General features: G+C 37.6%; 1 protein-coding gene across 4 annotated transcripts in view; it reads left to right on the top strand.

Moving 5' to 3' along the window:
- Nucleotides 1-13,299, top strand: part of LOC108101621 (inactive dipeptidyl peptidase 10) — a 319,002-nt gene that overhangs the window by 133,944 nt on the left and 171,759 nt on the right. For all 4 annotated transcript variants that reach the window (XM_043208357.1, XM_043208356.1, XM_043208358.1 and 1 more), the window contains 2 exons: nt 10,558-10,831; nt 10,922-11,189. In XM_043208357.1, coding sequence (XP_043064292.1) covers nt 10,558-10,831; nt 10,922-11,189 — 542 coding nt within the window. The remainder of the gene's footprint in view (nt 1-10,557; nt 10,832-10,921; nt 11,190-13,299) is intronic.

Below are 13,299 nucleotides of genomic sequence, written 5' to 3'. Positions count from 1 at the left end.
TGAATCACTTTTGAACTACGAGGTAGTCGAAGGAAACAAAGAAACTAGAGAAAAGTCTGTATTATCCCAATTGTCAAAAAATTTCCCCCCACAATTCAAATGTAAAAAACTTATGTAAAAAATATAATGACATATTCGGATTAGAAACCGAACCAATTAGCACAAATAATTTCTACAAACAAAAACTGAGATTAAAAGATGATGAACCCGTATACATAAAAAATTATAGAAGCCCACATAGTCAGGTGAACGAAATCCAATAGCAAGTCGGAAAATTAATCACCGACGGGATTGTCAAACCCTCTGTATCTGAATATAATAGCCCATTATTACTTGTCCCTAAAAAATCAGCTCCAGGTTCCGAAGAAAAGAAGTGGCGACTAGTAATTGACTATCGTCAGATTAATAAAAAATTACTGTCCGATAAATTTCCACTCCCTAGAATGGATGATATTTTAGATCAACTAGGTCGAGCAAAATACTTTTAATGTCAGGATTTCACCTAATAGAACTAGAAAAATGCTCAAGAGATATAACTTCATTTTCAAGGAGCAATGGCTCGTATCGCTTCACGCGATTACCTTTTGGTTTAAAAATAGCGCCAAATTCATTTCAGAGAATGATGACTATTGCATTCTCTGGACTTGAACCTTCACAAGCATTCCTTTATATGGTTGACTTAATAGTTATAGGTTGCTCCGAAAAACATATGCTTAAAAACTTAACAGACGTTTTTGAGAAATGTAGGGAATACTACCTAAAGTTACATCCACAAAAATGTTCATTCTTTATGCATGAGGTGACTTTTCTAGGTCATAAGTGCACAGATAAAGGAATACTTCCAGACGACAAGAAATATGACGTCATACTGAATTATCCAGCCCCACACGATGCAGACAGCGCAAGACGTTTTGTAGCATTCTGCAATTACTACAGGTGATTCATAAAAAATTTCGCCGACTATTCACGGCACATAACACGATTATGTAAAAAGTATGTTCCTTTTGAATGGACAGCTGAATGCCAAAACGCGTTCGAATACTTAAAAACAAAACTTATGGAACCAACCTTGCTACAATATCCAGATTTCAGTAAAGAATTTTGTATAATTACGGATGCTAGTAAGCAAGCATGTGGAGCGGTTTTAACTCAAAACCATAACGGACTCCAACTTCCCATTGCAAATGCATCAAAAGCCTTTACCAAGGGAGAAAGTAATAAGTGTAGTAATTCAATAATAGAAGATTTGTGTAAAAATTAAAATATCAAAAACATAAATTCTACTGCACACCGTCACCAGGTTGTCGGAACAGTGGAGCGAAGCCTCATAACACTTAACGAGTTCATACGCTCATATATCTCAGTTGATAAAACAGATTGGGAAAACTCCAAACTTACCAAAACATTTCAATAACTAGATAGAATAGAACCACTATATAATATAGAAGATTATGCTAAGGAATATAAATATAGATTAGAACAGAGCCAGAATAATGCTAGAAACTAATAAACAAAAACAAAAAGATAGATACGATAAAAATAGCTTAGATTTTGAATTAAAAATAGGAGACCAGGTTTTATTAAAAAATGAAACTTGCCATAAGCTAGACTTTAAATATACAGGACCCTATACGGTAGAAAAGATAGAACCTACTAATAATATAACAATTTTAAATAAAAAAAAACAAAAAACAGACAGTTCATAAGGACAGATTAAAAATTGTTATAGAATAGATTTTGTAGGATGGCCATTCATAAGATAAAAATAAAATTACATAATCATGAAAAATAAGAGAAAAATTTTTTTTCAAAAATTCTTTTTGCAGTTACTATTATTTTTGTTTAAAGAAACTTTTTGAATCCCAAAATTTTAGTTTTCAAGACGAGGGAAAATTGTTTAAAAAGTAGATTTTCACAAAAATTCGCCCTTTTCAATATATATCGAATAAGTTAAGAAAAGTATGGTATCATTCAAACGGCATTTAAATTACCTTTCCATTGATACCAAAAGTTAAATGAAGCAAGTTCAAGTTTCGAGTATATGTCACATTTATTTTGTCAAAATACTTTTGGCCACCACTGTACATTAATATGTTTTTTTGTTTTTGTTTTTTACGCGCGTAGTCCCACGGCTCACCAGAAAAAAAAAATTAAAAACGAAGAAAAATTTATTAATTCCAAGCATTCCCCTAGCTTTATTAACCATGTTCGAAATATGAAGAGAGAATTTAAGTTTAGGGTCCAAGTAATGGTCAAAGTAATGGTCCCAGATAGCTTCCTTGTGGTACACCAGAGGTAACTCTGAGGAGACCACTTAAGGAATTTTTGAAAAGGACTCTTTGAGTTCGGACATTGAGATAACTAAAGATCCAACTTAAAAGATCTGCTGGAAACCCCATCATGTCAAGTTTGCGAATCAATAGGAAGTGATTTACAGAGTCAAATGCTTTACTCAAGTCTGTGTAAATGACATCAATTTGAAAATGATTTTTAAAGCCATTTATCACGAAAGAGCTCTAAAAGATTTGTTGTGGTAGACCTGCGTTTCATAAATCCGTGTTGGCATGGAGATATGATTGATCTACAAAGGTGCTGCAAAAGGGGAGTTACTGCACGTTCGCAAAAGCTTTGGAATTGCTGACAATTTAGAAATACCTCGATAATTGCAAGCATCCGACTTGTTTCCCTTTTTATGAAGGGGAATAACAAATGACTCCTTCCAAACAAGGGGAAACTGACAAGTTTGTAGGGATAGGGTAAACAGCTTGAGAAGGGGTTTACACAATGCATTTGCACAGTGTTTAAGAACACACCCAGGAATCCCGTCAGGACCTTGGGAGTAAACTGTTGTAACACGTTGAAGATCCAAAAGTAGGGAGCTTTAGTTTAAGGTGGGACGAAATATTAGGTTCGACTTAGGTATTGCGTATAAATATTGCTCACTTGAATGAGACACTGTTGAGTAAGTTGTTTGAAAGAATTGGATCGGCTACTGCCTGATCAGTATTAACCGTCTTACTTTCAAGCGAGAGAGAAAGCGGAAAGAAACATGATATGCGCTTAGTATTAACAAAATTTTAAAACTGTTTAGGGTCCCGTAAAAACTGGGACTTTCAACGGACTAAAGAATTTTTATAACCCTGAGCTTAAGTGCTTAACTTTAAAGTTTGACCGAGCTCTTATGTATTTTCCAAAAACAGACTGACAACCTGAAATTTGATATTTTTTATAAAGTTGGACTTTAAAATCCTAAGATGTGTCAACTCTTTGCTAAACCAAGGTGGTTTATGGGATGTTGACGGGTTATATAGCGGAACACACGAGTTAAAAAAAAGTTTGATTGACGAATAAAAAATTGTTATGGGGCCTTCCATATTATTGCAGGAATAGAGATCGAATGAATTCGCTTGGCTGGCTTTATAGCATTATTTTTAACTGTTATACCAGTGTCGATAGTCACCTCGAAAGCAGGGTGATATGGATCTTCAGGCAGCGTAAGTGGAGTTGCTATAGAGAACTCGAAATTGACTTTTTAACTGATAGGTGCCTAAAATAGTCCTCAAGTTCGGACGAAGGAAGTATGTAAGAGCAGGTAATAAAAATTAACCTGCTAGGGACAGACAGTTTTACGCATAAAAATTCTAGCTCAAAGTTAAAATGATCTTCTGTCAAAACCTCTTCTGACGTGAGGTTAGCGTCCACTGCAATAAGGACGCCCCCTCCCCGTCTAGAGGGTCGGTCATGCCTATATATTGTGTACTTACCGGGAAAAACTTCGGAGCTAAAGATCTCCGGCTTTAACCAGGTTTCTGTGAACACAATAACTTGGGATGCAAACGAAAAGCTATCAGTATACAATTTGGTTAGCTTGCTACGCAAACCTCTTGTATTCTGATAACTAATTAGGAAGTTAGTGGTTAGTTTTTTGTGGAAGGAGCTAAGGACGGCGTAGTTTGTTGGTCCCGGCCGGGGAGTTTAATTCTCGTAGGGCCTTTATTTTTTATTTTCACTATGAACTCCTTAACCACCATTTTTGCCTGCCAAAAGTCGCTCGAGCATATGGTGTTAAAAAGTTCGTCAGGAACACTTAACTTGAAAGATGAAATGTTCACTTTATCGGCATTAATTTTGTCTTTAATGTAAGACCAGACATCAAATGATGTGAGATCAGGGGCCAGCCGAGAAACAAACATTTGTCTCATTTGCGGAACCACTGTGAGGGGTTTTGCTACTGCAGGCAGTGGGCCTGTAGTCCGGTCTCAGAAGCCTCTTGTGGGGGTATATTTGGTTGGTTAGGTGGAATTACATTTTGAGAACCACCTTCAGACAAATCGGAACTTTTTAGAGGCGTTGGTCTACACTCCACTGTGGATTGATCGGGGTCCGAATCTTTTTTGGCTGCCGATCTTAGCAACATTTGAGGGGTTGCTAAAGTCGGCTGCTTATCCGCAGAGGAGTTCTGGCGGTCGCTTCGGAGTTGCGGGACGACTCCCTCAGGCCTACCACCAGTAGCCTTCTTGCGCTTCGGGGACTCCTCTAATAGCTTAAGACTATTAAACTGCGAGTCCAGCGCTAAGAGTAGATCATTAGCCCTGGCAAAACTATCTCTAGCTATACCAAAACTAGCGATCAGTCCCTTAAGGCCGCCTTTAGTTTGGCTCATGAATGACTTCATTTCCTTCGCAACTTTGCGACAAGCTTCGCACCAGAACTGCAAACCAAGGCCTTTACTTAGATTGTCACTTGTCCGCCCTGTGAATCCAGCGCACTTAGTGTGCACCATCCTGTCACAAAGCCAACAAGTGAGTTTACCCTGCTCAGGCTTTATTACCTGAAGGCAGTTTTTTCTTTAACAGAAATTGTAGGTCTCCATGCTTATTAAATTAGGGACCACTGTGCCAAGAGAAAATGAAATCGAAATTTTTAAGCGAGCAACTCAAATGTACCGCAAGAGCGTATAAATTGCACGCTTAGAACTTTCGAGTTTGTTAGTCCAAAAAAAGAAGAACGGGAGAGCGGTAGAGCGAGAGAGCGGAAGAGCGGGGACAGTTAATGTGCATGCATTTGTAACAACAACACTACTGTTGACGGACGAAGCAGAAAAGAAAGTCAGTAAGACAAAAATTAAATCGTTAAACACAATATGCACAAAAATTCACTCGCGAAGCGAACGGTTTCGAACACAAGGGTATTTAAGCAATTAAATATTCAAATTTAAGAACAGAACCACCGCTGGTTGTATCAAAAAAAATGAAAAATTCGGAGCGCACAAAAGACACGACCGTTCGCTTGAAAAGAGAATCAAGAATACATGTTTATATACATAAGCGTTGGCCGCGGCGGTGGATTCACTGGCTGGCTTTATCACACAGTGGTGAGGAATGTAGTTGTGAGGGGCCGATAATTTGGGATTTGCCACTAGCTCCATGTGACCCATTTGTTCATAATCGTTCATGAACATCCTATATTGGGCGTAGACCTCCGGTGAATGTACAAGTCGCCGTTCGACGTTGAACGAATTGCCAAGCTAAGTAGGGGAATTCTTGAATGGTAACTTTACGACGATCCTTCCGTTTGCTTCTAAACGAGTTGACTGCTTGAAGTGTGTCTCACATAACTGGTGTTCTGGCTTAAGTCGCTCACCCGAGGTGCTGATTGTTTCCACTTCCCACAGACGCTTCAGATTTGCATCAACGGCTGCAGAGCTTTGAGCCAGATATGCGTAGGACTCCTTTGATTGTTTTGGGCGATGGCTTCCCGCTGCTACCCAACCGAATAGTGTCTTTTGGACAGTCGGAAAATTGGGGCCCAGTTTGACTTGGCCCACTGCACATTGGGATGAAATGCCTTTATTTTGGCCAAAACCTAAAAAAATCGTGTTAATATATCAATTTTCTTACAATTATTTTAAGCTAAGAAAAGTCTCTAGACATCAAAAATATTTAATTGGTATTTTATTGTGCAGGCCTTGTCTTCCACCAGCCCTTGAAAGTCAGCTGTTCTTGCCACGTAGTGCGTGCAAGCTTGCTGATTAGACAAGTTTCTTAACTTTGACGTTCTCGTATTTTTAAACAGTTTGACCAATTAAAATACCTTAAAATGGAAAATGTTTCACATGGTAGGAAGAAAATATCTGTATAAGTGTTTAATTATATGTGCTTTTGTTTTGTCATGTTTTTAATGAAATACGTAAACACTAGTTTTGTTGATTCTAACCTTAAAATATTTGTGTTTCGTGGATCATATCTAGCAAGATACAACAGGATTCAAATAACAACTTATGTGGTAGTAAGTGTTATTATGTGTATATTCAGATAGCTTTTAAATAATTTGCGGGAATTTGCGGGGGGTTAGATATTTCAACAGATGCGAGCAAGGTTGCAATTCGTCGAGGTGACTTACTGGAAGTTTGGCTGGATAATAATCGCAATGTCATTGCTACTTTTGACTGGGTTTGCGTAGAAGTAATTCCAAATGATTTTCCGGAAAACGATTTGAAGATGATAAAAAGCAAAAAATGCTAGCTGGCTTGCATCGGAGCTAATATTATATTCAAAAGGTGGACGACCTCGGGTCTCTTATGACGAAGGAAGTTTACGGCTTAAAAGAAGATTTGCTTCCGAACTTGCAAAGGAAAATTTAACACATCTACTTATTAAAGCAGCATAAGGAAAAAAATAAAGATATTTCTCACATTTTAAATACAACAATAAATAGTCCTGACAGTTCAAAATTAAGCCAACAACTATCATTAAAAGAGCCTATACCATTTTTGCATGCGAGGAAAAATAGCCGAGTGAACAATTTAACTGACGTATTTCACCAAGCTTTGGATTCTTCTGATCCTTACTTATCAAGCATCGCTCAAAAAAGAGTTCAAAATAACACTCATTGCCAAGTGAAGTTATTGGACTTTTAGCTTCTCCAAAACCAGAAGATGCAGCCCAAGTATATAGTGTTGAAGACGACCTTACAAGTATACCACATTTAGATTTTGATTTAGAAGAAGAACGTTTATAATAATACAAGTTTATGTACTTATTTTTAAGTTTTCGTTTATTAAGCTATGTTATAATATGCAAAAATATTAAAATAAAAAAATTTTCTAACAATTGTGGATAAAAAAAGTGAAGAAAAAATAGAACAACATTAATATGAATTTTATATGAATATACTGCAGTTCTATTATGTGGGCGGCAGGGAAGGAAAGGTGGCAGTGTAAAAAAAAAAAACCGAAATTCACAAATAATATAAGCAGCAAATTCTCCAAGTTTCAACTTTCTAGCTTTAAAAATAAGGTTGTTGCCAAAATAAAGGCATTTCATCCCAATGTGCACTGCAAGAATATATGCCTCAGCACCTAGCAGAAAGATGAAATTGTTCGTCCGCTAACGGCGTGTTGGATGGAAGGTTCCAGTTCGAGATGTCAATTTGGGTGTCTGGTTGATATGCAATGTTAGGCGTTATGCACAGATCGAGAGGCAATTCCAAAGGCGAAAGACGAGATTTGATTGTTGTTGATGTACGGTGTTTGATGTGCGCGTTCGAGTCGCCGATACTGCGAATTTGAACACTATGCTTGTCCCTCGGCAATCTGAGTTTTTGAGCAAAAGACTCGATTATAAAATTGACCTGGGAGCAGGAGTCGAGAAGCGCTCTCCCGAGTCTGAAGGAGCCAATTGAGTCCTGAACTTGCACCATTGCTGTGGCTAGGATGACTTCTGATCCCCCTCTTGCATCTGATTGAGCTTGCGCATGGGTTGCAGCTCCGATAGGATACGGCTGCACATTAACGTAGCTTGGTGCTCCGTTCAATTGTGGTTGAGAATAAGTTGCTGTTCCGCTGGACTGGGACGAGCTTGCCGAAGGTTGTAATGATAGCGCCTGCGGAGAGTTCTGGTGATGCAAGAGCGTATGATGCGGCTGGTTTCAACTTCGACAGCGATTTTTCGACGGGAAATTTGACACCTTATGTCCCTTGCCAAGACAATTGACGCAAAGGCACCACTTCTAGGCGTTGCAGTGAATCCAAATTCCGAAACTGGTCGCATGCCATGAGTCTGTGTCCAGCGCTGGAGCAAAAGACGCATGTGGTCTTGGTGAGTGCAAATGAGATCCACTAGATACTAGAAATTGGAAGTGGCGTTCGAGCACACTAGCGCACTGGGTCCAGGATGGAAACGAAGAGTAGTCCAGAGATTACATTTATTCCGAGTTTGTTGATCGTACTTGTCCATAACTAGGTAGATTAGCATTGCCTCCGAAATTTGTGCATCCGAGCCCAGCGACGACAGAGAGCTGAATAGGGTGGATGCATTATCGATCAAGCTTCGCAATTGTTGTGCATTCGAAGAGTTAACAGGCTGCAATTTAAAGATTGTGGTTATTGTTTCCATAAATATTAGCGCTGGCTTGTCGTATCGAGCTTTCAACTTATCCAAAGCCTTGGGAAAGTTTTCGCTGGTCACTGGAAACGCTTTTACTGCTTCTAGTGCTGGGCCCTTCAAACAGTTGAGAAGATGGTTGAATTTCTCAATTGATGACAAATTCTCACGTCCAGTAAGCTGCATAAACGAAGTCATGAAGTTTTTATACTCCGTGTGAGTACCATCAAAAGTTGGCAGCGGCAGCCTTGGGAGCTTTGACTGCGGCAGTGCCGGTGTATTGGATTCGAGCATTGTGCTGCTTAGATTTTCACCGAGTAGTTGTTTGATAGCCAATTTGGTCGCTATGTATGTCTCCTCAATGTCAACACGCCCGGTGTCCGCTGAATCCAAAGTTTCAATTTTAGTTTAAATCACTAGCGCCTTTTTAAAGTAGGATTCCAAAATTCCCAGACGGCATAGGAGTTCAGCGGCAGAGCGGTTGAAGGACTCCTCTTTAACATGTTCGTCAACCACTGATTTAATTCGCGAAATGTTTCGTTTAACGTTGGCCATTTGACGCTTGGCCTCGTCAAGTTGGCTTACACCAGGAACCATTATTTTGTAGTTAGGTTAAAGTTGAAGCATATCAAACTTCTGAACAGGGTAGCGCGAATACTTGCCGTTAGATTCCGAAAGCGACAAATTTGTTAAGCGACAAGTTTTACGACAAGCGGCTTCACGGTTGCAGAAATCAGCGAAAACGAAAGAACTGCAAGCAACAATTCCCTTTTAATTTCGATTTAAATGTGGAGCCAAATTTCAAACGCAAAGCGAAATCGAAGAATTGTTCCGTTTGTCAGCGACACTTGACTGCCCGCACTTGTGTTCGTATGCGTATATGTGTGCAGCTGTGTGCAGACGGAACGCGCGGGAACGATAAAACTTGTGGCACGTTTAATTTATAAGTTTATTAGTTTATTTCAATATTTATTTAACACACTTGCCCCACGTTGGGCGCCAAAATGTTGCATCCACAAGCGTTTTCGTGGTGACATGAAACTAGGATCTGGGTGGTGTGAAAAAGGCGTGCAAAAATCCGTACCGATTAAAAAGAGTGTTCTCCGTTTCGCTATTTCATTCGTACTGATCTGTTTATTGCGCTGCGCAAAGTGCAGCTTCTGTAACATGACTATCGTAACATAATAAATACCAGAAAGTTAACAGTCTCTGATATGTAGCGAAAGTCGTTTAAACTCATTGAAATCGAAGTTAAGTTAATTTCAGCTTAAAGTGTTAAGTTATATATTAATTAATTGACAAATATTTGCGATTTCATCTCAGAAAGCGTATTCTCGCGTTATAATAGATTTTATTAAATACTTTTTTTCCGGAGCACAATAAATACACGTCTGTGTGCGACCACGGTTTGACACGATCAAGAATATACTTTATGGGGTCTTGACTGCTTTTTAAAACTACATACATTCTTTTACTGTATGAGTAACTGATATAAAAATTAATGAAAATGAAGTCACGACAAATCGCAGCTAGTTAACTATGCAAGACGTCCAAAAAGCCAAAATAGGAGAACCGGTATTGGTACCTACATAAAGGTTTTTGCGAACATAATACCTATGAAAGTTATTTTCACAGCATTTATGTGAGGGTAAAAATATGAAAACTATTTATTTTTGTATCTTGTTTCTAGTTTCTTTTATGTATTTTTATTCTTATAAATACAGTCGAGTCCCGATAATTCAAAATGGCAAGGGGATCACTTTTCTTTACGAATTAGACGGGAATTCGATTTATCGAGATTTTTTCAAGGAATTTTTTTCAAGGGAACAGAATTTTTTACGAATTATCGCGATTTTCGATTTAGCGGGGTACGAATTATCGGGATTCGACTGTATTGTCAAAAAGTTGTGTCGTTGAATAACATTTTTTATGTAAAGGTAGTTTCGCGTAAATACGTTTAATATGCTGTAGTATAAGTAATCTTGTAAGTAAAAGCAATCTTATTAAACATGAGTTGTAACGTTGCTTTGCTTGTAAGTGTTAGCCTCCCTTTTTTAAAATCTCAGTTTTTATGGTAACAATTTAAATGTTTGTATTAATAGTTTATTTTTGTGGTAAATACCTATAAATAATTAAATAATCCTAAAAATAAAATTTTAAAAATATTTTTCAGATATGTTGATGAGCTTTTGTATTGGTCAGGCCGTAGGATGATTTTAGATGAATTTTTGCAAGGAGACTTAACGCCGTCAAGGTTACCTCCCTCTTGGGTAACTTCCCAAAAGTATGTGTTCCAATCGGATGATGGAGGTTTGGCTATCTTGGATACAACTACGAACATTATAAACGTTTTAGTAACAAACCACACTCTACGTCAATTAAATGTTTATGGCTACATGTGCTCCCACGATCTTAAATATGTTTTGTTTAAACATAATGTAAAAAAAGTAAGTAATAGATCTAAAGTTTGACTATTGATATATAATTTATATATAATATATAAGTATAAGATTAACCAAATCACTGTCTTCCTCTAGGATTTTCAAAAATCTTTTACAGCATTTTACACAATTTATGACGTGGAAAACGATCACCACATGCCAGTAAAATTAAAAGACTCTCTAAAGGTGCAAAGAACTCGCCTTCAGTATGCGTCTTGGCTTGGCAATTCGACAGCAATAATATTTGTAGTGGAAAATGATATATTTATCCGACAATCCCCAGTAATGGAAACAGATATAAGAATAACCTCTTCGGGATATGAAAACCAAGTATATAATGGTGTTCCAGACTGGCTGTATCAAGGTATATATTTTTTAATTTTTAATAACGTTAAAATGGATTAGACAGTAATAATCAATCCTAAATAGTCTATCTAATTTGAAAGAATTTGCTTGTCGCCTGCTACTAAAAAAGTCGACTTACCCACTTCCACTAATTATAATTTTCAGTCAGAAGTTAGCAAACCAGTAATCCCCACAGAGTACGTCTGTCCATCCCATCGGTAATGAGCTCTATGCGCGTGTGCATGAGGCTTGAGCCATAAAACACTATCTATACGCGAGTGCTGCTGACATTCATAGTTTTAAGTACATGCAATTTGAGTCTAAAAATTATCACTTTAAGATTTGTTGCTAAATAATTGATAAAATTAAAGGAAAATGATAAAAAAGAATCCTTATTGTTTAACCCTCTAGTGCCCAAATTTTCTTTTCCAAGAAAAAAATTATTTTTGGGTTCCGTTTGTAGCAAAAGTAAATGTTTGTTTTAAAACAAATTTTTTTTTGCTTGTATCGAGTTTTATATGTCTATTACCTTGGACCGCCTAGAGGCGGCTTTGGGAAGATAGGCCAGCAAAAAATTAGGTAATCAATTCTTTTGTTTACATGTTTTTTTATAAATGTTATAAAGATCAGCACCAAAAACAAATAACAATTAAAACTAAAGTTACTTAAATTCACAAAGCTTCAAATATTTGTGTACAAAAAGTTCGTTTACTTATTTGTGATGAAAATCATAGAAACAGTCTTTTATCTGGGAAAAGCACAGGTTTATATTACACTTACGGCAGACAATTTGAGTTTCAGAAGTACAACCAGGAAGCTTACAAATTTTTGTTAGCGCGTGATAAAAACATTGCAAAATGCTTGACGGTATCATAACGTACATTATTAATGGGTAGGTAAGTTTTCCTCCCTGTGCATTTATTTTCCTTTCCATCAACTTGTCGCGGTCGCCTGGCCTTTTTGGCAGAATCTCCTATTCTTTTTAGCATGCAAAACACATATGCGACCTCTGATCGGAAATTTGGCAATTGGTATTTTGCGTTATTAGCGTCGGGATGGTTTATTCGGTGGAACAAAATGTAAGCGCTTACCATGGCCAAATCAAACATATGCGTAAATCGTCGATTTGTATACTTGTTGCTCTTTACGGGAATTTTATATCGACCTATAAGTCCGTCCATTAAATCGACACCGCCCATGTGGCTGTTGTATTTGTGGATAACATTTGGGCAATTTATGTAAACGTAAAATTCTGTAGAATATCCACGCACTTGTTTTTTGAGGTCGCTGTCAGTTGGCAGCTTACAATTTGGAATGCGATTCGAGCGAATAGTTCCCAAAGAAAATATCCCCGGGACTTGAGATATACAAGAAGCGGCAACGAAGTATAATAATTGTCAAAGTAGATAATCAGATTTTTGAAATCCGGAACATTGCGTGACAATCGAACAACTACATTTGCTGCCGCACCAAGATCCGGTAAGCCAGTTTGAACAACGTTGTCACCTGCTCCGCAATATATCTCGAAATTATAGCAAAAGCCAGAAGAGTCACACAAATTGATTGAATTTCACTCCTCATTTGTGTGGTTTGTCTGGTAAGTATTGTCTATGAAAGGTCTTCATCTTCGTTGCACACATTTGTTCATCCACAGATAAGCGTTGGCGCATCGGAACTAATTGAAACTTGTCATTGAAATGATTCACGAGCGGCCGTATTTTGTATAAAGGATCGTGGTCGGCAGAATCCTTGGAGGGCAACTTACTGTTATCATTAAAATGCAAATTTCCTCGTATTTTTCAAAGCGATTTCTTGACATTGTGTTTTGTATAGTTCCAAATGCGTACTCCCCCAATGTGAGCGAACATTTGAGTAGCGAAGAACTGACATCGAAAATAGAATGCCAATAAATTGTCGAATTTCTAAATTTGTTGTGGAAAACGAAGTATTGACATCCTTTTGGGCAGCATACAATTTTGTTTGCTGGGTGATATGTTCAATAATAGAATCATTTAAAAAAAATTGAAGTCACTTGAATGGCGTATTTTTAAGTTCTCCGAGGTCAGGGTCATTAAAGGATATTGCAGATTTATCCATGACTAGGTACGTTTGGCGACACAACATCTTTT

Source organism: Drosophila ficusphila, unplaced genomic scaffold (assembly GCF_018152265.1).
Source record: "Drosophila ficusphila isolate 14025-0441.05 unplaced genomic scaffold, ASM1815226v1 contig_414, whole genome shotgun sequence".
NCBI classification, from domain to species: Eukaryota; Metazoa; Arthropoda; class Insecta; order Diptera; family Drosophilidae; genus Drosophila; species Drosophila ficusphila.
The sequence above is the reverse complement of the archived record's forward strand: the minus strand, read 5'-3'. Positions and strand labels throughout refer to the sequence as shown.